The sequence below is a fragment of the Electrophorus electricus genome, chromosome 3 (assembly GCF_041902795.1).
Source record: "Electrophorus electricus isolate QZ-2024a chromosome 3, ASM4190279v1, whole genome shotgun sequence".
Lineage (NCBI taxonomy): Eukaryota > Metazoa > Chordata > Actinopteri > Gymnotiformes > Gymnotidae > Electrophorus > Electrophorus electricus.
In genome coordinates, this window is record NC_137499.1 from 30,338,800 (window position 1) to 30,366,671 (window position 27,872).

The following is a 27,872-nucleotide window of genomic DNA, read 5'->3' on the forward strand; positions in this document are numbered from 1 at the left end:
CCTGCGTTCTCGCTGGAATCCGAGGATTTAAACAAACCTTACATTTAAGTTGCAATTTCATGGCGCAGTGCAACGTGAAGGCGTTTGCACCCTACAATCGTAGAAATAATCTATAAAGTAGATTATACGATAGCTCATAGAAGGGAATTCCAGGTGCCACTTTTATCAATGTCCATTGTCCCATTAGTGTACTGGTGTTTTTAGTAAGGCACAAAAAAATAAACGTTTGCCCTCAAACGTCTGAAATATATTTTTTAAAGCTATTAGAAAAAACGTAGGTAGGCACGTATGTGGCTCGCGTTTACGTCATCAATAAGCGCCATGAGAAGGTCCTTCCTTGAACTGTTGTCGCGCGCTTGCCCGACACGCCGGTTTTTGAGTACTATCTAGCTAGTTAGGTCAAAACGTTAAAAGAAAATGTCTCGCTGTTTAGCATTATTTAAGTTTGCACTTGAAACTTCTGGGAAGGCTAATTCCAGGCTTTTCTCGTTTAGGCAAAGGGTAGGAACCCGGATCGTCACAGCGACATTTAGTGGAGGTAACAGTTTGTTAGTAGCTAACACGTGAACTATTTAACGCTAGCTAAATGTGAGCTGTCAATGACGAGTAACCAGAGGTGAAGGGCTTAGTTTTAAGAACATTAAATCAGGCTTCATGATAGAGGCTTTAATAATGAATAGTTAGTATAAATAATTTGTTCGGTTGTGTAGGGGATCAGATCAGTAGCCCCCTTTTACACCTTAATACTAAAATGTAAGATTGATTGTGTTTCACAAAGACTCTTATCATTAAGTGCTGTCGTCATTTGATTCAGATAGTACTTACAACTATGATCTAGGGCCAACACATGCCCTTTAGACACTACTCAAATTATAACCACTTCAATGAGAACTTGGCTCATCTACTCTAACTGACATCTGTGATCCCTGCAGTGTTACACAACACCACAACATCCTGATCTCTTGTTCCCTGGCAATAGTCAGTACGAGTACAAGGCAGCAGTGGTATTGCACTAGTCCTCGACTGTGGATACCCAGCCATCCTAGTGGGATTGTGGCCTGTCGAGTCTACAGCACCCAGGCAGAAGCCACAGAGGAGGAGCCTCTCCACAATATCATTAGTGAAACTGAGAATGTCCAAGGTACCAATGCACCCTTTTATTTTATGTTATTGTTCCCTTTGAAGCCATGTAGATTTGTTTGTTCGTCTGCATTTGTTGCCTCTCTCATTTTCTAGCTGAGTGCTTCTCAGAAATGAACTCTCTGTGGGTACGTGCTGTGAGTGTAGATAAATTTACTATTCCCGACCACTTGATCTTATTAACTTGTACCAATTTTACTGTAAGGATCCTTCTCCAAGCATGAGTTCCAGGCAGAGACAAAAAAGTTGCTGGACATTGTGGCCAGATCTCTGTACTCAGAGAAAGAGGTAAGGCAGAAGACTTATTTTATATTTAACAAAAATAGCTTGTAGGATACGTATATCAGAGTATGACATTTTAATAACCTATGAGATATATTTATAAAAATGGCTGATTAAATTGTGTTTATGGGAAGTTGCATTGAACACAGATTATCATGAGATATGCATAATTTCAGAATAATTTGATAACAGGTGATCTGTGAAAGAAGGTCTCAGTTAGGATCTTCGGTTAGGTTTTGTAAACTCCTTGCTTGGTAGAAGCTTTTGAAGATGTGACCTTATGTATCATTTGAAAGTTCTGCTTCAGATCTGCTTGGAAAGATGGAGTTGGTAGTGTTGCTCTTCATATTTAACCCTGAAATCTCCGACACATCTTACAGGGTAGCATTAAGATCCGCCACTTCTAAAACGTTTACTGCAATCTGTATCAAGGAGAGAGAAGATGCATCAGTCTTAAATCTCATGCTCAGTTTTCTCATACTTGAGCCTAGAGATTCTGCTGCTGCCTGTCATGTTTCTAACCTGTGAAATGTTTTCTAACCTGGTTCCAGGTGTTCATTAGGGAGCTTATTTCCAACAGCAGCGATGCCCTAGAGAAGCTTCGGCATAAGCTAGTCACTGGAGGGGGAGACACTGCACCTATGGAAATCCACCTGCAGACAGATGCAGCCAAAGGCACTCTGACCATTCAGGTATGCTCCAGCTATGGAGAAGAGGTTTTGTTTTACATGCCAAACACTGCTTATTGTGTAGTGTGAAGTGTTGTGAATTTTCATGTATGGGTGTCCAAAGTGGACATGCCTGATATATTAGTGTGAACTGAATTGTCCCTTATCCCATCTAGGATACAGGCATTGGTATGAATCAAGATGAGCTGGTTACTAACCTGGGTACCATTGCTCGGTCTGGTTCTAAGGTTTGTCATCTTGCTCCATGGTCTTCTTCATTGTGCACTACCTGTGATTCTGCATGTTCTTATCAGACCTTCTGTCATGGTTCTTCTACTGTTCTCTAGGCCTTCCTGGATGCTCTGCAAAACCAAGCTGAAGCAAGCAGCACCATCATTGGCCAGTTCGGTGTTGGCTTCTACTCAGCCTTCATGGTGGCAGACAAAGTGGAAGTTTATTCACAGAGCGCAGAGTCAGGTGTCCCTGGATACAAGTGGTCATCTGATGGGTAAGACCCAGGCGATTTGTGTGGTGTAGGCAAGCAAAGACGAAGAATAAAATTAATTTGGAATAATGGTCTGAATTTGGAATAATGACTCTAGACAGTTCTGAATTTACTCTCAGTTCTGCTGTGTTTGTGCAGCTCAGGCGTGTTTGAGATCGCAGAGGCTAGTGGGGTGAGACAGGGCACAAAGATTGTGATCCACCTTAAGGATGATTGCAAGGAGTTTTCTTCTGAGGATCGTGTCAAAGGTAGCATGTTTTTAATTATTTGTGGTAATTTATGCCATGCATTTTTACTAAGAAACACTAGTAAGTGAATTGTAGGAAGTTAACGTTGGTTGTATTTTAATTTTCTTGTATTTTAATGTTCTTTAGAGGTTATAACCAAGTATAGCAACTTTGTAAATTTCCCCATCTACCTGAATGGTCGGCGACTGAACACTCTGCAGGTAAGTTTACTCTGTACATGAAATGCTGTCAAGTTAATTATAATATTGATAATCTCTCATCATGTATCAGATTTAATGCTTACAGATTTATTGTTTCGAATTAGTTTGAACTGCATAATAACAAAATAGCTTAAAACAGATTTTTGCTCTGATGCTCATCCATGCTTTGCCATACTCTGGGGGAGGTCAATATTACCTTTTTTTAATTGCTTTGGCTTAACTAAATGTTTTAGTATAGCATGACTTTTTCTCTTACATTTGTAAACTCCATATTTGGAGGTTTAGAATGTATCCCCTATGAAGATATTTTGTGAATATAATATTTGATGATCCCAGATTTGGGTGTCGTTTGCTAGCAACACATCTAAAATGGCCTGACTGATGAGGGGATAAATGAGCAGGGCCAAGTGTGAGTCTCACGTGTTTCCCCATAGGTGCCCTGGATGACTTGAATCTCACATGTTTCGCTTCTAAGAGCACTGGTTTACTTGAATCTCACGTGTTTGCCCATTGGGCGCTCTGGATGCTGTGAGTCTCACGTGTTTCCCCTCTAGGCGCTCTGGATGATGGACCCCAAGGAGGTGAGTGAGTGGCAGCATGAGGAGTTTTATCGCTATGTGGCCCAGGCGTACGACAAGCCTCGCTATACACTGCACTACCGGGCTGACGCACCACTCAACATCCGCAGCATCTTCTACGTGCCCGAGACGGTGGGTGAGCGAGAGCTAGGGCTCAGGCCCCACTACAAATACACAAACGTAGCTGCGGGTCTGTACACGTACGCACATGTGACTTCCTGCTTGTCTGACATGATCTGTGTGTGTGTGTGTGTGTGTGTGTGTGTGTGTGTGTGTGTGTGTGTGTGTGTGTGTGTGCGCGCGCGCCTGAGTGTAGAAGCCATCCATGTTTGACGTGAGTAGGGAGATGGGTTCCAGCGTGGCTCTGTACAGCAGGAAAGTACTCATCCAAACCAAAGCCTCAGATATCCTCCCCAAATGGCTGCGCTTCCTGCGAGGTTGGTCTGTCTGACAATTTTACTACAAGATCTGCATAGGATCTGCATAGGATAAGAAATCTTGGTATATATTTCAGTATAAATTACATATATGGGAGTGACTTCTAGATTATGAATTGAAATGTTCATTTATATTATCTGTCTACTATAAAACCGCTTATAATAACAATAATTTGGGTTTTAATATTAGCAGGCTACATAAATGTAGTATAATTTACCTGAAGCTAAAAGTGTCACTCCTCTGAGAAGGTCCTTAGCAATAAATGCCAAAACATAAGTAGTAAATGCTTGCTTTAGTGCTTCCATGCTTGAGAAAAATGATTTACTGTTGGAATATTTACTGACAGGGCAATATGTAAAGAATTATGGAACATTTTATAGTAGGTTAAAAGGCAACTGAATTTTTACTGGCAAGTAAAGCCGAGCTGAATGGGAGCTGATTGCGACTGTTAATATAAAATGACTGACATGCTGGATTCGGATGGGAATCAAATCACTAAAGAACGTGGGGGTGGGGAATCACATTAGCCCACCTCCCCATGTTGAACAAATCCGTCCAAACATGGCTTTATTCTGTTCCCATTTCAAAAGGTTGATGGTAAGAATGGAACTTGCCACAAAACACTTTGGTGAGAAAATGTGCAGGTTGTACTTTCTTCATATAGGGTGTGTGCGTGCGTGTGTGTGTGTGTGTTGCAGGTGTGGTGGACAGTGAGGACATCCCCTTGAACCTCAGCAGAGAGTTGTTACAGGAAAGTGCACTCATCAGGTAATATGGGTAATTCTGTTAATAATATGTGAAAGGTTGCTTTTGATTTATTTAAAATAAATAAATAAATCGATAAAACCACCAGATCACTCTGAGGTCAAAAGCACTTGGTCTCATCCATAGGAAGCTAATCTTTAGTTTAATCTTTGCAGAAAAAAAAAAAAATTGGCGGGGGGGATCTATTTCTGAAAATAACAGTACTTGGTGTTCAAGAAGTGTTTTTGCCATTAAAAAAAGAAGAAAGCTAGAAGGAATAGTGTGAGAGAATCCTATTTGCACAGATTTGAGGAATGTTTTCCATTATAGTGAGATGGGCTTAGATTTAGGGATTGAAAACTAGACTAAACGGGTCATTCCCGGACCTGTTGTCCAGGAAACTGCAGGACGTGCTCCAGCAGCGTGTGATTCGTTTCTTGCTGGACCAGAGCAAGAAGGAGCCCGAGAAATATGCTCGCTTTTTCGACGACTACGGCCTTTTCATGAGAGAAGGCATTGTCACAACAGCTGAGCAGGACGTCAAGGTGAGAGGAAGGATGAAGAACGGCAAGAGAGAGGAAAAGAAAGAGAAAAGGGGGAGAGAGGGGCCAGGGTAGATTGATGGGGTTTATGGGGAAGATGGTTGGGGAGGGCGAGTAAGAGTGAGTGATGCATTTGTGTGTTTTAAGAATCTCTGCTCTAATATTCTTAAGAACAATCTCTCTAATGAACGAAAGGTATTGCTCATGGTTCTTGATTACTAAGTGTTCATGAACTGTCTTTGAGTATAAACAAACATGTATTAGGCTATGTGAGATAATGAGATGTAAGTGTAAATGATGGCTGAATGTTTGTCATCAGCCCCCTTCAATCAGATATTCATTCATCTCTCCCAAGTTGTTTTAATGCACGTGTTATATGTTTGCTGTGTCCTGATGAATCTGATGGTTAATGATCCAGGCCGTATGTCACCAGAGGGAGGCTTTTGCATGCACCTTCCTCTCAGGCCTCAGAGCCACTATATCGTGAGCCTTTCCCCATCTGGTAGTGCTTATTTTTGTCCGCCGGTCATCAGGAGGACATTGCCAAGCTGCTGCGCTTCGAGTCTTCGGCACTACCCACCGGCCAGCACACCAGCCTCATGGACTATGCAACGCGGATGAAGGCAGGCACAAGGAACATCTACTACCTGTGTGCCCCCAACCGCCATCTGGCTGAACACTCCCCATACTTTGAGGCCATGAAGCAGAAGGATATGGAGGTGAGGGAGAACAGAGCTCCTGCCGGAAATGCAGTGGTTCCTGCCGTCTGATCCACTCTGGCTCCAGTCCATGTTTTTTCCCTGAAGGAGTTATACTTTACCCTAAAGAATCCAGACTAACTGGTTTGGGAATTCTGTGTAGGCCTTTGACTTCATTCTGAGCCATCTTTTCCCTCTGCAGGTACTTTTCTGCTATGAGCAATTTGATGAGCTAACGCTGCTGCACCTTCGAGAGTTTGACAAGAAGAAGCTCATCTCCGTGGAGACAGACATTGTTGTAGACCACTACAAAGAAGAGAAGTTTCAAGACAGCAGGCCAGGTAAGACAGAATCTTCTATAATGTGATCTCTGTGATGCGACTGGAGGGAGAAAAGAATGTATCTTGTACTTATGGGGATTGAACAGAATTTCTTTGAACTAATGTATCAATTTACTGACTTTTATAGCATCAGAAAGACTGAGTGAGCAGCAGACTGAGGATCTAATGGTATGGATGAGAAACTCCCTTGGCCAGAGAGTCACCAATATCAAGGTAATGGAAATAGTAGATGCAGATTTAGTCATATCAACATTTGAAGTCTGATGCAACACTAAGGAATCTTATCTTAATAATCTCTTAATAACTCTTGAGGTTTTTTTGTAATTGATGGAGTATGCACCATGAGTGGGGTGACAGCAGGTGACGGTATCTTCCCATGTCCTGGCAGGTGACCCCGCGGCTGGCCACTCACCCAGCTATGATCACGGTGCTGGAGATGGGGGCGGCACGCCACTTCCTCCGCACGCAGCAGTTGGCACGCACCAGCGAGGAGCGAGCGCAGATCCTGCAGCCCACACTGGAGATAAACGCTGGGTAAGCAGCACGTCACAGGCACGGCGTGACAGAGGAGTTGGGAGATGAGTTACTCCAAGATAACACTGCCTGACCGCTGGTCATTACACAGGAGATGTTTGTAATTCTGTTTTAAAGTTGTTTGTTGCCTAGTCATGTCAGTTAACATATTATATCCTAATCTTTATCCTACCAGTGTCACTACATTTAGCGCTGGTTTATTTTGTATGTTTTTTGTTTTTTTTTCTGGCAGGCATGACCTCATCAAGAAGCTTCATTCTCTGAAGGACTCGAATCCTGACCTGGCACAGCTGCTTCTTGAGCAGGTACAGATATAGGCATAGTTATAAAAAAATTTCAAAACCACCATTCCTGCTCACACTACTTCTAAGATGTGTTGTGTTATGTTGGGTGGTGTGAGCAGTGTCCTCTAATACATTAACAACATTCATTGCTCTTCTCCATGTAGTACCACTGGGGGCGTTTGTCTGATGAGTAGATCATCAGACAAAGTAGATCATGAGTATAATCTATGAACTATTTCCTTCTCATGTTTTTAGATTTATGACAATGCCATGATCGCAGCTGGCCTGAATGACGATCCCCGGCCAATGATCTCTCGTTTAAATGATCTGCTAACGAAAGCCCTGGAAAAACACTGAGGAGCAGGTTATAGAGATGCCTCTGTTGAGTCATATCCTGAAGACATTTTTGTTTTTTCAAAGCCCTCTGTAGGGCCTGCATCATCACATCTTGTCCCACCCTCTGACAAATCAGCAGGAGCTGAGCCTAAACCCTAGCAAAGGTATTTGGGAGGAACCCTCCCTGCTAAATAGCACTGTTGGTGAAATGTGCAGTTGGCTTCTAATCTTTGCCAAGTTTTTCCACTGCTCTTGTGATTGCCAAAGTTTGTCAGAGGGAAGATGGCACAGGTCTAATGTGAAAGGGCAACTTCAAAAGTTGATGTGTGAAGTTCCCCTCTATCCGAGCTGCACCATGTGAACAGCAGTTTGCACTCTTGAACACGTTAGGCAATTCCAAGGAGATCATAATCTTTTTAATGTTCTTGGCTTCTCTACAGATTTGTCCTTTTTTTTTTTTTTTACGATCAGCATATACACTTAACATGTTATCAGCCCCTTTCATATTCAGGTGTAAAGGTCAAATTAACAGGTGTCTGCAATAAATGTTTGTCAAATGCCATCATTCATCAAGAGCTTAAACTTCTCATTCATTTTAATACATACACAAGTTATGTGGTTTGTAGAAATCTTATTGACTTTATTTGTTCCATATTCTACTTTGTGTGAGCTGAATTTGATTCTGGAAAACCAGTTACACCACAGCTTTTCAGCTGAAGTGCATATGTATTAAAAATGCAGTGGAAAGATTGTGACTGGTCTTGTACTTCTACAGCTACTTTACTGTCATGTATTTTATTAATGATAGTGTATCCTGATGATCTGAGATTATATCTACTAGCTACTTATATTGTTATTGGATTTCATCCTGTATGCTTCCACTGTTGATGTATTGCTCTGATATAAGTAGTAAAACAAGCATTTAAAAAAGATTATGAAGGCAATTAACTACGGACATTGCGATTGTGTCCACTAGGTGTCAGTGTATACTCAATTTAAACCAGAGCCCCGTTTTCAAGTCTGTTACTTTGCTGACCAAGGATTTTAACGCGGTGAGGACATAAAGTGGTTGTTCAGATGACCGTTATATACTTTTAAGAACACAATGTTTTTGATACGCAGTTTCATTAGAACTCATGTTTGTTTATGGTATATATCCATAAACAAAGTTTTCCTGTTCATTAAAACTGGTTCAGTTTTCATAAGTAAGCCTACATATTATTCTAAGTAATTGGACAGTTGGCTAATAGCAACTATCTAGTTACAATAGCAAGCAACCTGGCGTTTCAGCACAAAACGAAAAGCAACGATAAGCCCAAAGAACAGAATTATGTTTCAGTTTGATAAAACAAAGTCATAAAAAGCCTGTAGAGTTTTTGGGACAAAGTCTAACTATCAAACTAGACAAATATTAACCTGTAGCTGAGTACTATTGAGTGATGATAACAAGGTAGAGAAAAATAACCATTTGTGATGTGGACCACCTCATCTATAAAACAAGTTTGACTAAAGTTGTTAAATATTGAAGACCGAATGCAAGGAAATGACAACTATTGAAAATGGAAATATTACTAACCTGACCTTTACCCAAAAGGTTCTGGTGATGTCATTTAGTCAAACCAGAAGATCTGTGTAAAACATTATTTATTTAAATTAACATGCTAAATTCCATGAACACATACATATATAACTGTGCACAGAACAAGACAGGTTACCATCAGTTAACTACCTTTTGAGTACACAGAACTGACCGAGACAGGCCTAGTAGCCCACAGATAAGGCTGGAGCCTGGATGTGCCTATAGGTATATTTAACTGGTAACCTAAACGGAAGTGTCACTTCTGAACTAGCCAATGCTATCCAGGTTTTGTTGGGTTTTTTTTTTGGTTTTTTGGTTTTTGGTGGTTGTTGTGGTTTTTTTTAGCAGTTTAGTAGCTTTTTTACACTCCCAAAACTTGTTCTGAAGATGACGCTCATTCTTTTCAGGAAAGCAGTGGCTATAAGAACGTTTTTAATCAAGCACTTTCAAAGTTGTATATTTTAAGGACATTTTTCTTTTTACTATAACTTCATTTTAAGAATTACTGACTGGATCAGATGACATTATTTCCAGCAAAAAGCCGACAAAAGTAATACCACGACTCGTTGAACAGGTGACGGCATGACAGAGAACGTAGAGGAATATCCGAACTAGGTTAGAGAATAGAGAAAAGGTACCTCCAGTTTAGTCCCAGTAAAAAAAACAAAAAACAAACTAGCGCTGAAACAAGCAGGCTACGATTGCGTTCTGTTTAATGAGCCCGCTTCTCTTTGCAGCACCCATTAAGCACTTTATAAATATTTGTAACTTTTACCTCTCTGACTATCCTAGTTAAACGTTTTTGTATACTAGGATTTGTTATATTTATTAAGAAGGCTTTAAAATTTTCCTACATTTAAAAAATATTAGTAGCTTAGACTGAGTTTTTAATACCTGCCAATCAAATATTTCCTTTGAATAAAAACAAATGCGACTGTAAATTTCAAACTATAGTACTGTAGAATGTTTGTTAAAGAAGTTCTCTTGTTCTTTTAGTCCAATGAAGATTCCAGCTACTATGTTACACTAGCGGTTTAGAACAGTTTTATTATTGTGTTTGACATATTTTGAAGAGATAGCAAGTTTAGGGTAACAGCAAAAGGAGGTGGCCTTCATCACGCAGGAGGAGCCGTTTGGTGACGGAGAACCGGCGATAGACGTGACCGTCGCTATTTACAGCTACTTATTTTCCAGGATAGTTAACGGAAGCAATTAACAAGTCTACTTCTCAAGTGTAGGGTGGTTTCTTTCGCCCGTAGCCGGTAAAAGAAAAAAGTTGACTTTGCGGTTTTCTTCACACTAGGCTACACAGTGCTAACAACGACATCATTAACAGGTTGTTTCGGCCAGAGACTGAACATGCCGAGCCTCAGAGAAAATCTTCGACCTAGACTCTGCGTTCTTGAAAAAGGAGACAATGGCTATGGTTTCCATCTTCATGGAGAAAAGGGTAAAGTTGGACAATTTATACGACTTGTAGAACCTGATTCGCCCGCTGAAACCTCGGGTTTGCGCGCCGGAGATAAACTGGTGTTCGTGAACGATGAAAATGTGGAAAGTGAGAGTCATCAACAAGTCGTGTCACGGATACGAGCGACTACGAGCAAACTGGAACTCGTAGTGGTCGACGGCGATACTGAGCAACTGTTGAAAAAGCATAATTTGAAGTGCCTGAAAGAATATGTGACAGACGGGATACCTGTACCAGAGTGTGAGGTGGAAAACGGGGATGTTGAGGTACACGGAACCCCGAGAGAGTCGACGCCGGAACCCGTGAAAAACGGCGAAGTAGAGCACATTCCCCTAGAAAAGAAAGTCAGCTCCGCGAGTTCAGAAAAGGTAATTAAAAAAATAAAAGTATAGTTGTGATAATGTGGATATCAAAGGTAATTGGCGGTTACCTTGTTAACTTGTCTGAGTCTTGATTGAACGATTAGTAATTGACATACATTAGGATATATTTTTGTCGAAATAACCTACTATTTGAAAAGGTTACTTTTGATGACTCCTAAACAACTAAACTTTTGTTTTCCGCCGTTATACTCAGCAATGCTATCACTTTTAACAGCTTAAAAGGCCTTCTAAGATATGTTGTTGTATTATGCAGTTTGTTTTGCTATCGTTTTAACGCTTTCTTAGTCGCGCTGGCAGTGAATTTCTTTATTTTTTCTGTATAATTAAGAACCATTTGCTGTGGGTGTGTAGCGTTGTTCTCACCCAGCAGAATGGCAACCAGCCCAGACCCGATTGTGCGTACGCAGCACGACACTATACTGAGGATGGCTTGCGTTACAATTGATATACAGGACAAGATTAAGCAACAGCACCTAATACCAGTTTTAGGCTGTGATTTATGATTTTGATGCTGCAAAAGGAAATCTTGAGGGAAGCCCAATCTACGCTTCTAAGCGTTGACTCAGTTTTTTTCATGTGGGACGTTTTCCTTTTGTAATTTTGTGCCTAACATCTCTATGGTCATTTATTAGACTATTTTTCATTTTCTTTCTTTCTTTCTTTTTTTTTTTTTTTTTAAAGAAACGCTAATGGTACCCAAGACATTCCACAGTTCAGATTGTTTATAAATCATAACTGCTTCAGTAATGAGAAGTCGTTAACATGAAGAAAGCGTTCATTTGTAACAGCCATTCTTTTCTTTAAACAAGACTAATTCCAGTGTTGTGATATGTGGAATCTATTCTAATGGATACGGTATGATGTATAGTTATCTAGATGTTGTTAAAACAGATCTAAATAAGGTTTGCTGCATTTTAACAGTATATCATGTTATTTTACATCTTAACAACAGATTATATCTTAGAAATCATTGTGTGCCTTTCACATGATGATTAAATCCAGTTTACTACTGGCTTTTAAAGATTCTTATATTTTCAACAAAATGGGTTATTTAATTTAGCCTTGAATTGAATATGTAGTGCTTTAAACATGGTACTACTTTTAAGCAGTCAGCACACTAACAGAACATTGTAGCAAGCTCAGGGTATATAAGCCTCCGCTAAGGCACATGTTTTTGTGCTTTTTTTTTTTTTTCCTTCACACATCTGTGCTATTGATACAAAACTAAACATAGCCCCTTGTCTGTGTATGCACTGTAGCAATGCCAATGATATGTGCCTTACCCTAATATTAAAAAACAACAACAACCTGAGGGTCTGGCTCCAAACCAGCTGTGCTCCCTGTGGAGATGAGCCTCTGTTTACAGCACAGGCTCTCTTTCAGCCCGCTCCTCTCCTCACCATCACCAAATTACCCAGAGTGCCATGCTTAAGGCTCTGGCTTAAGTTCATGGATCTCTTACGTTATAGCAAACCAGCCAAGTGTGGGGTGCACTGTGGACTTAAAGTACAAGCAGAGAACCTATAATTTGCTGGCCTCACTGTATATAGTGACAGGAATCAGAGTCAGAATCAGGCTTTACTAAACAAGTATGTTCACACAGATATTTTCTGATACCACATAAACATCCATTCTTAAATCATCCATGCACACACAGCCAGACAGCTCACAGGCATCCGTTTGCATCACACATAAATGCATTTAAATATTTGAAGAAAATTATATAAGTATTCATAAATATAAAATAATATAGTATAGAGTGCAGAATACAGCAGCAATATAAGTAACACACATAGAATTAGGTTTGCAGTGCTGCATATGAACACATGCCATGAGTTACGAGGTCAGTTATTGCCGGTGAGCAGGTTGTCTTTGAGGTAGGCCAGATGGCACATTGAAAAATGCCTCACATTAGCAGATCATGTTGCTGGTAAGGAAAAGAGGTAAAGATTGGTATTTAAACATCTGAGGCACACTTTTCATGTCTTGCTATTGTAATTTCTTTGTGTTCTCCACAGAACCAGAACTTTTTACGCATTACTGAAAGAACTGTATTGCAGTCTGAAACCTTTACCAGTTTACCCATTTTCTAGTAAAGATTTTATTCCTTTCCTGCTTTGCCCTTTCAGGGCCTTCATCTGTTACTGGCACATAGAGAGCCGTGTCCCCATATATGCTAGGCAGCAGTCAAGACCATATTTAAACACTCTAATCTGTTCATTTATATAAAAGTCTTGCATCAAAGAACAGTTTGGAACAGACACACCCTTGGTATGAAACTTGTCCTCAGATAGTACTGTGCAGAAAGGAACAAAGTCTACTTAAAATCATAAGGCCAGGCAGCAAAAATAGACTGACATTTAGCAACACAGAGCAAAACTCCTTGTCACTGTGAGAAAATGCCTTCAAAGTAGTCAAATGCCTGTTTGTGTGAATCTGTTCCTTTGGGGGGGGACTAGCCAGTACACAGACCCCACAAGAGTGATTTTCCTCTCATTGTTTTCCATGGGTGTGTGAATCTTTGCTTTGTTATGAGCATTCAGAGTGTTGTCACTCTAAAACACTGACCCAAGAACAGTTTCCCACTGTCACCATTTTCATTTTTGTCTATTGGGAGTGATGTATATAGCTGACCTTGGACCTTTTATAGCTGACCTTGAACCAGCATTTGTGTATCTGGGCAATGTTCGTGACATGTTCTGCCAAAGAAAATGTATTACTTTGAGGGCTGTAAGTAGATTGTACTGGGATCAGCAGATTTATTTAATTTCATGTGACTGCTGTTAGTGTAGTGTAATGTAGTGTAGTGTGTGCGTGGGCGCATGTGTGTATGCTTGTGTCTTTTTTGGGGGTATTTTTTACATTGTTTGTGTTGGTATGAGAGTGAATAGTTTGGGAAGGACCCCTCCCTCTTCTGATTGTTAGGTTGTGCTCACTAGAGGAAAAGGTTTACATGAGCAAAGTGCAGGGAAGATGGCATCAAAGACTGTGGATTTAGACACATTATTGTAAAAAGGAGTGTACTAAAGATCTGCCTTCAAAAAGTAGAAAGCCATGAAACTATAAAATATCTTATAAAAATATTATCTGTAAGGTTTGTGTTAACAACAAGCCTTATTATTTTCATTCATAGTTATTTTTAATTGCAATTTGGCCATCTTACTCATTGGAAATAATTGAGAGATACCAAAATGTCATTGTAAACCAGTGGTTCCATCTTTCCTAGAATAATTTTTCATTATACTATTAAGAATTGTTGACGGTTCTCACATTTGTGTAATTCCCCAAGGCTGTAGACACACATGGGTATAAGCTCTCTCCTTACCAGTAAGGGACGGTTGGAACATGTGCAGTGCTAGCACATTCTGCTCATATGTTCTTTGACTTCAGCTGTGTCTGATGCCCAGGGAGAGGCAGCAGTGCAAAGACAGCCTCCTGAGCTTGAGGATTTTGACCAAACCTCATGTGTGTTATCTTTGCTGTGGGCATGCATGTAATACTAGCTGCCAAGCCAGGCCCAGGAGCCTGCCCCAGGCTGTACCCCTCTCCCAGGGCCATGCTACATGTAGGGAGGCTGCAAGGCAGGCGTTCTGAGAGATTGTCTCTTGGGGATCCCGTCACAATGCTGCATTCCATTGCTCAGTCCATTCTTCTCAGGGTTCACAAACTCTGTCTGACAATGAGAGAAAGGAAAGTTCCCTCCCAAGACAGGGCTTATGAGGAAGTGACACTCTGTTAGCCTGAAATAACTTCGCATCCCCACCCTGAGAAGCGTCACCACTGTGACCAAGCCTGAGAAAACACAAGACTGCAGAATGCAAGGAGCGGTGGGCTTTATAAAATCTTATATTTATGACACAATATGATTGTAATTCTGGGTGCTAATGTATAAGAGCACACTTCTGAAAATCCCAAAATATCAGGACATTTTGCAGCCAACACAAAATTGTATTGTTTAAGGAATGATACAAAGATGTGTATTTTCTAAGGAATAATGCTTCAGCCATTTTATCCTCTTGGACATCTTAAAAGAGGACCTATGAATGTACAATAAACTGAACATCAGTAGGGGATAAAGAGAGGGCAAGTCATCTTGTCATTGTCAATTTAATAGGTAGTTTGTTTCAGTTAATTCATTGTTATTTTAGTAAATGTCATAGATTTTAGATTTCTTTGAAAAGAAACCAAGAAATGGTCAAATAATCACAGACTTCCTACTAAATTACTTAGACATTACTTAAAGTCTATTTTTTCCTTTCTTAAAAGTCTACATTATTATCTGATGCATGTTCTTTTCAAACAAACAACAAAACAAGCCCCATTTATATTTTTGTGAAAATTGTTGCAATTAAGTGTGATACCAAGCTGCATCAAACATTTTACACTAAATCGATTGTCAAACACCCTTGCAGTAAAATCCCAACAGCCCATTTTCAGTAAGTGATTGAAGAAATGTAGCATTCTGCAGTACCTGATTGAGTCTGTTAAAAGTTTTTAAATGGTAATGTTCAGTCAGAATATTGGTGAGCTTTTTAGAACATTCTTTGTATGTTCCTAAGGCAAAAAAGGCCAAACTCCTCCTTAATGCCAGAACCTACAGGGTGTTTACCACTGTGTAAAGAGGATGAGCGAAATCTACAATTCATTAGAAAACAAATCGTTTAGTGTACTCACTAAACTACGTTATGGTTGCTGTGAGCAATAGGGGAAGTTCTACTTTATTCAAGGTAAATATTCAAAAGGCCAATTCAGTAACAAACGTGACTAAGTAAGTCACAGGGATAGTGAAACAGTTTCAAGCTATTGGCTTAATTGTTCCTCTGCTTCAGCTCAGCCCCCCCTTTGGTATTCCCATTTGATCAGAAGGTTCTTGTACATTAGGTGGACTGTAGTTCATTAGTGACTTAGGAAAATAATAGTAGAGTTCTTAGTGTAGCTGTCACAAAATTGGTAATCACTGCATATGGAGTGAAGTTCAAACAAGAGCAAACATATCCGACGGTGGCTGATCATTTGCAAGCCATCTATCAGGTACTGACTGGACTTTGGACCTAAAAGAAACAGCTGGTAATGGAAAATAGGCCATAAACAGTACTGTTGAAACATATCTTAACAAAGAGAACCTGGAGAAGTCCTTGTCAATTTAAAAATTCCCTTCTATCTTTTTTCCTCACACTCAGGCCCTTCTACCAGAGGCCTGGGAGTTTGAAGGTTTGAGTATTTTTGCTGTTCCTAGGATTGTCTGGACTGAGATTGGTGTTGTCATTCCTGGCATCTATTGGAGTCACTCCTCCAGCTTAAGGGTCACAGCTCAAAGTGCCCTCGTTAGTAGTGGCACAACCTTCGTGTTAACCTTACACAAGTCCATATTTCTCTAGCTTCCCGTGTTTCCATCACTGGCTGGCACATCCATTACCACTGCTATATATGAGTAAAGTTGCAGAAAATGGTAGTGGTAATGGGTGTGTCAGACCTAAGTGATGGAAACATTAACTACACCAGTTTCGAAAATCAGAAACCCGATTTTGGCTGTATGAATTGTTTCTTTGTTCGGTTGAGACAGGATAGGGTCTGAGCTCTGTCTGTCTTTGATGACAAGGTGACTTAAATGCCAACATTAGGGAGCTAAATGTCCAACATCATGTCTTGTGTTGCCATACAGGATGACAGAAGACTTTAATATGATAAATAGCAGCCAGATGTGTTATGTTTTTCAGATACCTCCATTGATTTTCCACGCAATCTACAAGAAAGCGCAATCTGAATGGCTTTGTGGGTGTGGCTGAAAGAGAAGTTACTAACAGTCTAGAGTGATCAATGCCATACAGAATGAAATGCTGGCTCTGCACTGTAAATAGCTGCCATAGCTTGCTTGCTTTGAAGAGATGGAGCTGATGCTCCCCTTAAAGTTCTCCCTCTTCCTCTACAGGCTGCTTGTCTTTGTGTGTCTTTGTGTGTGTGTGTCTGTCTGTCTGTCTGTCTGTCTGTCTGTCTTTGTGACGTTGTGTGTGTGTCTTTGTGTGTCTGTGTTTGTGTGTGCACGCGCGCACGTACGTGCATGCACGGAAGAGTCAGGCCAGAGCAGGAAGGAAGCACATTTTTAATTCTCCCAGTTTCCTCACACAAGTAGACATTTCTGTATGGGTCTAAGCACTTCCCAAACTTCATACAGTCTTCACAATTATTCTTCATTATTATCCAGCTTAATAAATGTATAGCAACTCAAATTTGAAGACAAATACACATTTTATACTCCCACTAAACTCATGTGAAGAACAGAGGGAAAACAAGTCAGATGTTCTGTAGAGTAGTAATGTCTACTCTGAAAAGAGAAGACTGGCATAATGCCTCTTCCACTTAGAAAAAGAAAATAAAACACAGTGGGAAATAACAGGGTAAATCCTAGCAAATACTGGATGGAGAAAATGAAAGGCTTGTGTATTGTTCAGACAATAAGTGATTTATTGATGAGAAATAATGAATAGGAAAGCTACTAGTACAAGGCCATTTCCTCATCAGAGTATTAAATATATTAAAGTAAAATATTGTAATGTTTGTTTCCAATATTGTTTTACTTCCAACAACCACCTATCACAATGTGCAACTGAGAAAGCATTTCACTGACAGTTATACCATGTATGAGTATGTACGTGACAAATAAACTTTGAACTTGAAACCAAAAGTGCCCAACTCCAGCTAATGTTTAGTCCTTACGCTTTCCACCCTAACGCCAGGCCCAGTGTTGACTCTCAGAGGGAGTTGAGCAGGCCGTAGTCTCAAACAGAGCTGACCAAATAGAGGTGGTGAGGCGTGCTGATCTGAGGTCAGGGCTGGGGTTGTGTACACAGGACGTGCTGTAGGAGTGAAACCTCAGGAGACAGACGGCTTTGCGAATGGGCAGCAGATTCCGCAGATTCCTTGACCTCTCCAAAATTCCTTCCCACTTGTTATACAACATGTCCTCTGTTGGTCTGCTCATGATCCCCTTCCTGGGACAGAGAAATAGTGGAGATTTGGCCTTTGCAGACCACTCTTATGTCTTACCTTTAGACTCTTTGTTTGTAACTTTTGACGCTAGAACGTTTTGCACTACATTTCAAGTAGGCAAAGTTACTTAATTATAGCTACTATATTTGTTTGGCTGTTTCAATGCTGAGTACATACATACTGGCACACACTCCTTTCCAGACCTGGGCAATCTCTGAGCTTTTATTAGGAAACTGGCCTGCCTAGGGTGCAGATCTAGAGAGGCAGGACTTTGCGTGTTTGTCTGTTTGGTGACTTGCACTATCTTGAATTCTGCCTGGGTGTGGTGCTGTTGCAAACCCTGTTGCGGTGGAGTATGCATTACTATGGTCCATTGTGGGTGGGATGTTCCTAAGACGGGGGAAGCAGGTGGGGTCTTCAGGAAACTCTAATAGGGTGTGGCTGCTTTGCCGAATTGTGGTTCTTCCTGAAGAATGGAAAGGACAGGAAGAGAAGTTTGATGGCTGGAGATGCGTGAGGACAGAAAGTCTGAGGACTTTAGTTTAAAGAGCGGGCATTATTTATAAGGAACAGTTATATATTTTTATGTTATGTGGTTGTGAGAGTTTTTCTGCAGGGTCCTGTTTTTGAGGGTTAGGCAGAGCTCAAAATGTCTAAAAATCTCAAGATGTACAACTCGCTTGCAGTTGTAGGCCCAGTCATTAGTCCACATCCTCTTTCATTACCCATCTTTCAAAACTCTTCTCTTGTTGCATTGCTGAGTTTATGCTAAACCATTATTTTAATGTCTTTGTTCCAAGATGCTTGACCTGATGTGTTGCTGTCAAGTCTAATGAGTCCTGTGTTGACTGAGCTTGTGCTTATACAGTACCCAGGTTCACATACCTGAATCCTCAGCCTCACAGTTCTCACCTAGCTTTATTGGAAGTAGTCAGGATTTGATTAATATTAGCCAGGATGTGTCTAATCATATTGCTTCAATTTAGGGCGTTTCATCAATATCCTTTTTTTTCCTTTTTTTGGGGAGGGGGTGTCTGTCTGTTTCCATACGTTTTTGTAACCTTTGGGATTACATAGTTGGGTTAGGACAGGTAGCTGTCCAGCTGTCCAAATCTACATTTTCACTATTGTGTTTCTAGTCTTGGCTATAAGTTTAAGTCTTTCCAAACTTAGCTCACCAGACCAAGCCTGGATCAAGTGTCTCAAGCGGCCCTTGGAAATGGAGCCCTCCAAAAAAGACTGCTGTCTCCAAATGGCGGAAGGGATGGGTTTTTTTTTTTCTGAATAACAATGCAGTGTACTGTGTTCCATCTGTGAACAGTGAGAGGTGTGGAGTCAGGTGACCCAATGCTGGGTTCTGGTCATTAATAACACAGTGGAGGCAGGAAATGTCCCTGAGCCAGCCTGCCTTCCTCCTCTCCTCTGTGGCCTACCAGTGTTCCCTCACCCTTGCTCCTGTAGCTCAGTATAATCTACATACCTGCAGAGGTGCACTGGCCCATCTTTACCCAGTGTTACCATCACGCTCTGCAGATATGTTATTGTGCACAATGGGACGGTAACTGTTTTATTATGTAATTTTTAGTAACAGGTGGTAACTGATTTGTTTTGTCTCATTGGCAGAACTTTCAGAATGAGCTGAGGCCACGTCTGTGTGTGATCCAGAAAGGGTACAATGGCTATGGCTTCAACCTGCATAGTGAGAAGTCCAACCCGGGCCAGTATATCAGAGCTGTGGATGAGGACTCGCCAGCCGAAAGAGCTGGTCTGCGGGCCAAAGACCGGATAATCCAGGTACAGAGACTTGCACATACTCTGTCATTGTCTGTCCTACTTTAATCTGTTCTATGAGTTCCTGATGAATTCTTGGACAGAGTTGTAGTTGGGGTCACATGAGCACCATAAACTGTGACTGTTGTATCTTTAGTTTCATAGTGTTTTCTAACATTGGAGGAAATGCAGCTTCTGGAAGGGAAAGATTTGCTCAGTGTCCATCCTGTTTAGCGTAGAGAAGCAGGGCCTCGTGGTACAGTAATGGAACACACAGCACTAGAACAGAGTGCAGCACTGCCCCAAGTCGAATCACTGCAGGAGAACAGCAAAGCAAAATGGCTGGTCATGTTTCTATGAGGGTGGAACTTGAAACAGGAGCTAACTGAAATCCTAAGGTTCACTGGATCTTGGGGAACGTAAAGCAGATGCACAGTGACAGCAGCTATGAATGTTTGTTTGTTTGTCTTATCACTAAATGAAAACATGTCCCTCTCAATCGGAGGCTTTATTGTTACTTTGTTAGTGAGCAACAAAATCAATATTTCAGCAGCTGTCTTTTCTGTAGTAAGGGTCTGGAACAAATAGAGGGGGGAGGTTTTATTCTCCAACAGATCCTCTGCACCACCTACTGAGAGCTGGACTTTTAGTGTTGCTCAGGCAGCCATTGTTATGGCAGAGAGCACATTGTTTTCTCACTGTGTCCATGCTAAGGGAACAGGCGTGGCTTCACTCTACGCACAGACGCATGCTTGTGCTCAAGAAACCCTGAATGTTCAGCTCATGACATGTGACATTTTAAGGTATTAATGCATAACCGCTCTTTGATTCATTTTGGTGGGAGTTCATAGCCTTCAAAGCATAAGCCATGTTAGCCAAACAGCCAAACATTTCAGTTTTAGTTAAATTTTATATTACTTTCAGTAATGGTCTGTTGGTATACTGACCTTTTCTATACACATTCTTATGTAGCTGTCATCTAACAAGGCTCTGGCAAAGTCTATGTCAGTAGTCTTTTCCTGTGTGCATGTGTGCGTGTGCTCCTTTGACCAAGACACACAGGATATCCCCTCAGTGGAGCTGCAGGAAGGGACACTGATAATTTAAAAAAATGAATCCTTGCTTCAGTAAACAAGAGCTATTCTGTGTGCTGGAACAATGAACTTGTGGATAAAATGAATCTCACAGAAATAGCTTTTCAAATAGTGTCAGAGGTGACGCCCTTCCTACAGCTCTTGAAAGTATTGTTTAAGGATGTCCCTGCTTTTTGTCCTCTGATCAGGAAAGTCAGGCATCTGCACTAGAGTCTATAATTCTGTTTCACTTTATATGTAGGACAGTTAATCTTATTTCTGAACTGCAGTGTGCGAACTTAGAGTGAAGGAAATGGTTATTAAAGGCTTTCAGTGAGAGTGAGTTTTAGAAAAACAAAAACTATAGCTAGTCCATAGGTTTTCTATAAATCCTGGGCTGCTTTGGCCTCTCTCCACCAACACCCCGTAACTCTGGAGGACTCCTTTAATACTTTTAATATTTGTAAATGCTCTATATACACACACACAAATATCCACATATGACATTTAATAATGTATCTTTGCACACCCAACAATACAGGCGAAGACAAAACATTAGAAGATAAACATTGATTAGATAATACTGGAGATCGGGGGACACACACACACACACAAAAAAATGTGCTTGGGAGCAATTTTAAATTTGTCATTGGTTTGGATAAAAATACCTTTCCAGAAGGGACAGAAAAACAAACAAACAAGAATATGAGAGTAGACATGTTTTCTGCCTTTCCTCTCTCCTCCCTTCTTTCTTCTCATTCCTTTCATTTGGTAGCAGGCTGCAGTATTTTAGTAAGGGTGGCTTCGGATTATTTTCAGTTACATTGATTCTTGTTTGTAGTATGTTTTTAATTGATGGCTCTCTTAAAATATTGCTTTATTGTATTTCTCTACTATTTCTTGAAAACCCCTAAATGTTTAATATGCAATTTATAAACTGGCAAGACATTGGCAGTCCTGGTTGATGTATTAAACTGGTTGATATATTAAACCAGTTTTAGTTGATATTAAGAAATATTACTGCATTGCCATAGGCCTTAATAGATTACAAGAAGTGGCCATGTAGTTTAAAGATGGAATGTAACCTTGGTTGGCATTTCATTTGGCCAGAAATTTTCTGTAATTGGCCCAGGCCATTTTCAGGAGGGCTGCACAGGCGTGGGAAATTTGAACAGTTTAGAATGACTGCTGGTGGTCCACCAAAATCTCTTCCTCGATCAATGACTTTTTCACACTTCCTCTATAGATGTGAATGTTCCCTACAGTAAACCATGTTGTACTCAGATGTTCTCATTTTCTCGCTCTCTCTCTCTTGCTCTCCCCCTCTCTCTCTCTCGCTAGGTAAATGGTGTATTTGTAGAAGGGAAGCTGCATTCAGAGGTGGTAGCTGCCATCCGGGCTGGAGGGGATGAGACAACTCTGCTGGTGGTGGACCCTGATGCAGATGCATACTTTAAGAAGTGCTGCGTAGTGCCCAAACCAGAGCACGTCTCAGGTACCAACACAGGCAACAAAGGCAACAAAGGTTCCCATTCATGCCACTTGCTGGTTCCATTCATTTTTTTTTTTCTAGTTTTCAGAGTTTACTTCAGCACTGGCAGTTTAAACAATGCTTTGCAGCAGAAAATGGGCGTGTACTTTTATATACATCCCAAAACTGACTGACTGGCTGTTGTCGCATTTGTTTCTGCTGTGATGGACTGTTGTATTTATATCTATCAAGTAAAAATGTCAAACGCTTATCATCGTTATTGGCATTCATTTTATCACAATACTGTTTCGAGATAAAACAATCACCCAGCACTATTAGGTCATGAGATATTTGTATGTTTCAGTGGACCACAAGGCTGTAGATTGAGAAGCAATGCCATCATCTGGCGCTTGCTCTTTCTGTTGTACTGAACCACATCTACAATATTCATTGTTGCCCTTAAGTTGTTATGAACACGTCATCGGGTCTCACCCATCAGGGACTGCTGTGGTGTGGTTGGTTTTATTCCGTGACCTGAAATATAGTGATTTTCTATGAACAGTGGCTGTTTATGACCCTCTGAAGCTGGTCTTATGTGTCAGGAGGTTTTTCTCAGGGCAAAATGTACTGGTAGGAGCTATGGAAACCATGGTTGCAAGTGTATGTGTCTGTTTGTGTACATGCGTGCGTGCATTATCATGCTTGGAACAGCAGGCTTAGTCAGAGTGAGGGTAAACTCACTTTATTTACTTTATGGCCAAACCCATGAAGGGACTACCCATGCAATCTGTATATACAGTGTCAACATTTTCTCCTTTTTCTCCTTGGATTTTAAATAGCAAGGAACCTGCACGAACAGTTTGAAATCTCAATGGGTTGTGTTGTGATTGAGCCTGGGCCTCTCTGCATGAATACCAATGAGACCCTTTTCTTACTGCTTGCTATTCACAGATTTTCTCTAAACCTTTCTGTATTTAACTTTCAGGTATGTCCTTAAAGACAATGAGTTAACCTGTGTTTGCGTATGAGTGAGTGATTTAACTGCACCCACACTAGACAGGGTTGGTCTTTTTGAGCTCCCATAGTACACAGTTATGGAACAGGTGAAGTTAGGATATAGGCCCCTCTGTTGGGGCAAGGTGCCTCCTGGCTGGATCCCAGGTAACCCGGCACTTACAGGGGCTTCTTACAGGCCACCAGCTCCTAGGCATTGACTTGTAAATGACAGACACACATACAGAGTCTCACTCCCACATACTTATGCATGCTGGTCCTTTCCCTTGCAAAGAATACATGGTTCTTCTAACACACCTAGATTCCTTCTCTCCCTCTATCAATGGTTTAGAAACCACCTTTGTTTGGTTTCCATGGCACTGGCCTGTAGTGGCCTCTTGCTCTTTAGCTCTACAGCTTTTGAGGAGGCTCTTGAGTGTGCACACAGTCAGTCATATGCATGTATTTATACTACGTATGGTCTGAGAGAATGTGTCTGTGTGTGCGTGTGTTTTGGAAGGGTGGGCAGCGTGCTGGACAGGGGCTAAACATGCCTACACGTCACAATTATGTGATCAAACCCTGAGTCAAGAGGGACATTGAACCTTGAAAACCAGAGCTTCTGTGGAGAAACACTCATCCCACACTGAACAGAGTAAAAGTCTCATCATCCATCCCCCCCCCCCCTTTATTATTAGTCCTAGTTCTCCTGCTCTAGCCCTTGATATCTCCCCTGCTGGGAAGTGAAGAGATTGAATGTAGAGCTCTGCATGCTTGGTGCTTTTTTAGCTGTCTATGATCTGTTAGATGACTTTTGCTGGCTCCAACTTATGTTGGTGATTGATGTAACTGAAGTTTATCTCTGCATGAGACTACTCCACTCGGGGCAGCGGTTCTGACACAGAGGTCTTTGATGTTTAGTAGCTATCCCGTTTTCTCTGAGTAAATCTCAGTCCTGGGTTTAGATGTGTTGCCCAAGGCAGTGCACTTTCCCCTGTGAGCTGGACTGGATAGGGGGCATTGGCTCACAGTGATGACCTTTGCTTAAATTGTGAATGAATGACATCTGTAGTGTATGATGGAACAGTGACCCATTCACTGCAGCCTGAGTGACCGTCACCTAAACTACTATATTAATTAGATGGTTTAATGGTGCCTCTCATGGTGGGGGGGGGGGGGGGGGGGGGTTGCTCCTTCACTGACTGAGCACTCCACTGGTCTCTGTAGAGAAAGCTGACAGATGGAGATTGTGGTGTGAGACTGGGTTGGTCCAGAAGCAGTGACTGATCAGGGCTCGTTCTCTGTTTGTAGGACCCTTGCCTGTGCCAGCTGTAAACGGGGACCTGGAGGAGAAGGTAAGATAATGAGAATGGCATTGCAAAACATGCTGGGCATATTTTTAGCCTCCATAATGGTTCACTATATAACACAATTACCACAACCAGGCATCTACACATGCCGCATTCTTCAAAATGGTTCCTTAAAAATAAAACCATATTTTACTCGCTGTCTTCTTAGAGTGGTTGATTTGTATAAAGTGCATATACCCAAAAAATATAAACTTCCACTGAATACATTTTAGATTGGACAGTGATGAATATTTAATTAGAAAATACATGTCACATTGAGACAGGTATAGGATAACCTCTCTTGCTTTTATAATATTCATAAGTATGAAAAACATAGTATTTATGAGAATATAAAAACTGAGAAAATAACAAATGGGTTCGTCTTCTATAAAATATTAGACAGTTAATTACAATGAAAAGCATGGTGCTAGAAGTATAATTATGACACTATGCTGTCAGATCCTTTTTCATACCTGAAGAGAATATAAAAAGTGTGGGTCAAGTTCTGTTCCTTGTGGAACACCATAGTTTCATTTTCCCCCTATATACATGATCACCTGAGTATTTCAGCACAGGGTTAAGGATTGCAAGCTCCTGTGCCACTGTTTTGCATTTGCATTTTGCAACAGAATATTAACAACTGTAAAAAAAAAAAAATGTGGTAAAACTACTTGGAAATTTAGAATTCGCTTATTTCTCATTCAAATCCTATTACTGTTCAATGCTTTCTAGCTCATATGAGGCCCAAGCTCTATCTTAATCAGCAGTTGGGATGTGTGGCCTATTTTGCTAAGAAGTTCCAAGTTGAACCTGCACTGCACTGCTTTACAAACACTGCTATGATCCTCTGTAATTGCATAGTGAATCCTGACCCCTAGTGGACAAGTTATAGGGTTCCTCCTATTGATCACTTACTAATAGGGAATCATAGCACAAAGGGTTTACATGGTACTACTAGACAAAGAATAGCTAAAACCATCACATTATATTTAGCTTGGGGAATTTTGACATGCTGTCAGGCACTGAGTACATATTTAACACTTCTGGGCTATCAGGTTAATGGAAAAATGGGAAGAGAATCCGAGCCAAAAGAGCCCAAGGTGTCAGTCAGCCCATCACCATCAAACACCTCATCGAATGCATCATTCACAACTCCGCCTGCTGGCACTCCGCCTACGGAGGTATGACTGACTATGGATGCTTTTTCCACTATTAAAATCACAATCAGGGTATTTTTTATTCATTGCTGGTAGCGTATAGAGTTTGCTATGGTTTAGTTTGTGCTGCTCACAACAGTAATTACAATGGGGAATTGGAGATAGTGGAGTTGAACATGGAGCTAAAGTCCATAGACTGGATCCTGGCTTTTGGCTTTTTGGGGGTACTGGGAAATGAGGCACTTGGATAGTGATTTGGTTAAAAATGTCTAAACTCTAGACCTAGAACATTTAGTGCAGTGCTTTCATATGAGGAGGGAGACTAGGGCAGGTCTGAGTACCTCTAATCTGGTGTAAAGTATAAATTTAGTTTGCAGTTTGAGGACATTTTATAAATGTAAAATATAAAATATATAGACAAATTATATATTACTAAATGTGCCTTTGGAAAGTGCATAAAACATGTAGCAATCAGGCTTTATTTGAATGTGACAGCCACATACACTCTGCAGGATGATGGTATGCAGTGTACAAATGGGTTAATAAATTCATCAAATGGTCAATATAATCAGGAAAACTTGCAAAACGGTCTATCATGGGGATTTACAAAAAAAAAAAAAGGAATCATGTTTAAAGAGAAGCTAATGCTGTTTGGTATGTAAACATGATTATAAGAGGTATCTGTTTTGTTTAAGAGTACTTGCTTAGCAAATCTAATATATTTGGTTTAAATAAGTTTTAGTGCAGGTTACTTGCAGTTAGTTTCAGTTTTTAATCTCTGCTTTAGTTTGTGGAGCCCACCATCAGGGATGCCATCCCAGCCCTGAACCTTTCCCTGCAGCAAGTTAAAGAGCGAGCGCATCAGAAACGCTCCAACAAGAGGGCCCCCCCCATGGACTGGAACAAGAAACACGAACTGTTCAGTAATCTATAATCTTCCCATGTATTTGCCTGTAAAAAGGATATCATTTTAAGCCAGATTTGTTTTAAGATGTTATGTTTTTATATGACTTGTTTTGAAGTGGATTTGAACAAGACAATATAGAACACAGTGAAGATTTAGTAAATATATATGAAATACTAGATATATTTCAAGATAATGTAATTGAAGTACTAACACAAATTAGATGATGAAGAATTAGATAGTCGTAACAATAGCAGTGCATTACTTTGATGTATCAAACATAATTATAAGTCCTTTATAAATACCATCAACTCAGTTTGTTGCCCTTCTTTGTGTGTGCAAGAATATATGGCATCAGTGCTGAATTGCTTAATTCAGCATTCAGTGAATTTGCTTAATTCATGTCTGTGACTGATAAAGTCAGAACTGTGCAGTTATTGGTACTGTGTAGTTACAGTATCATTGTTCTAAATGTAAATTATAATTTCACCAGCAATTACTTGTTATCTGATATGTCATGTTTTCTTACTGAATACAGAAATGTGTGCTTGTTAAAAAATAATTGGTCTAATTGTGGCTGCTTTCTTTTGTAGTTCAGTATAGAATATTTGCAGTGTGTACTACTCATTTCAGACCACTGCAGTGTAATTGGTGTCACTCCTGTGTACACATATTGAATAATGCACATATGCTATACATGTTGAATGTTATTTCAGTGCTACAATAAATGTATAGTTCTCTCAGTATGATCTTTAAATGTCTACAAGTAAATATTTGAATATTTGTGCATTCTTTTTGTGGTTTAGAAAGAGCTTAAAATTAGTGGGGTCAATGTTTGCCAGAGAAATTAAAGTAAAGGACTAATTAGCCTATTTTAAATGGCATATCCCAGCGGAGCTCTTGGGTACAGAACACCTACTTAAGGAACTGGCATAAAACCCAGCACCAGATGTTAAGTAAGTTAAATAGAAAAGAAAAAATATATCTTGGGGCTATAGTCATGCATCATCCAGTGGGTGTCATGCCCATATTAGGAACTCTGGGTTTTTATCCCAGAAAAAAAATTACTGGCATTATTGATGGTCATCTCTCGCACCCAGTGGTAAATAAAAACATTTAAAATCCATTAGGTTTTGTCCTATGTACTTTCTTCTCCTAAATGTCACTGAGTTTGTTCAATAGTGTGTGTGTGTGAAT

At 40.5% G+C, this 27,872-nt stretch overlaps 2 protein-coding genes across 6 annotated transcripts; both read left to right on the plus strand.

Annotated features, from left to right (window-relative positions):
* The first annotated feature begins 328 nt into the window (after positions 1 to 328).
* trap1 (TNF receptor-associated protein 1) lies at positions 329 to 8,288 on the plus strand. The gene is made up of 18 exons (XM_027009148.3): positions 329 to 538; positions 980 to 1,141; positions 1,346 to 1,428; positions 1,974 to 2,114; positions 2,267 to 2,338; positions 2,438 to 2,598; positions 2,734 to 2,843; positions 2,970 to 3,043; positions 3,598 to 3,753; positions 3,938 to 4,058; positions 4,758 to 4,827; positions 5,201 to 5,348; positions 5,879 to 6,064; positions 6,246 to 6,384; positions 6,512 to 6,597; positions 6,773 to 6,918; positions 7,151 to 7,223; positions 7,458 to 8,288. The coding sequence occupies exons 1-18, from the start codon at positions 418 to 420 to the stop codon at positions 7,557 to 7,559; spliced, it is 2,151 nt and encodes a 716-aa protein (XP_026864949.2). The 5' UTR covers positions 329 to 417; the 3' UTR covers positions 7,560 to 8,288.
* Positions 8,289 to 10,244: 1,956 nt separating this feature from the next.
* On the plus strand, positions 10,245 to 27,801 carry nherf1b (NHERF family PDZ scaffold protein 1b). 5 transcript variants are annotated; one of them, XM_081711012.1, is made up of 6 exons: positions 10,255 to 10,956; positions 19,582 to 19,752; positions 22,143 to 22,326; positions 24,577 to 24,620; positions 25,670 to 25,795; positions 26,559 to 27,801. In XM_081711012.1, exons 1-6 carry the CDS (start codon positions 10,477 to 10,479, stop codon positions 26,703 to 26,705), a joined length of 1,152 nt encoding a protein of 383 aa, XP_081567138.1. In that variant the 5' UTR covers positions 10,255 to 10,476; the 3' UTR covers positions 26,706 to 27,801. The 5 variants fall into 5 exon arrangements, with proteins under 5 accessions (XP_081567141.1, XP_081567138.1, XP_081567139.1 ...); XM_027009154.3 differs by having other exon boundaries at positions 10,257 to 10,956; positions 22,143 to 22,296; XM_081711015.1 differs by lacking the exon at positions 19,582 to 19,752 and having other exon boundaries at positions 10,245 to 10,956.
* Positions 27,802 to 27,872: the final 71 nt, after the last annotated feature.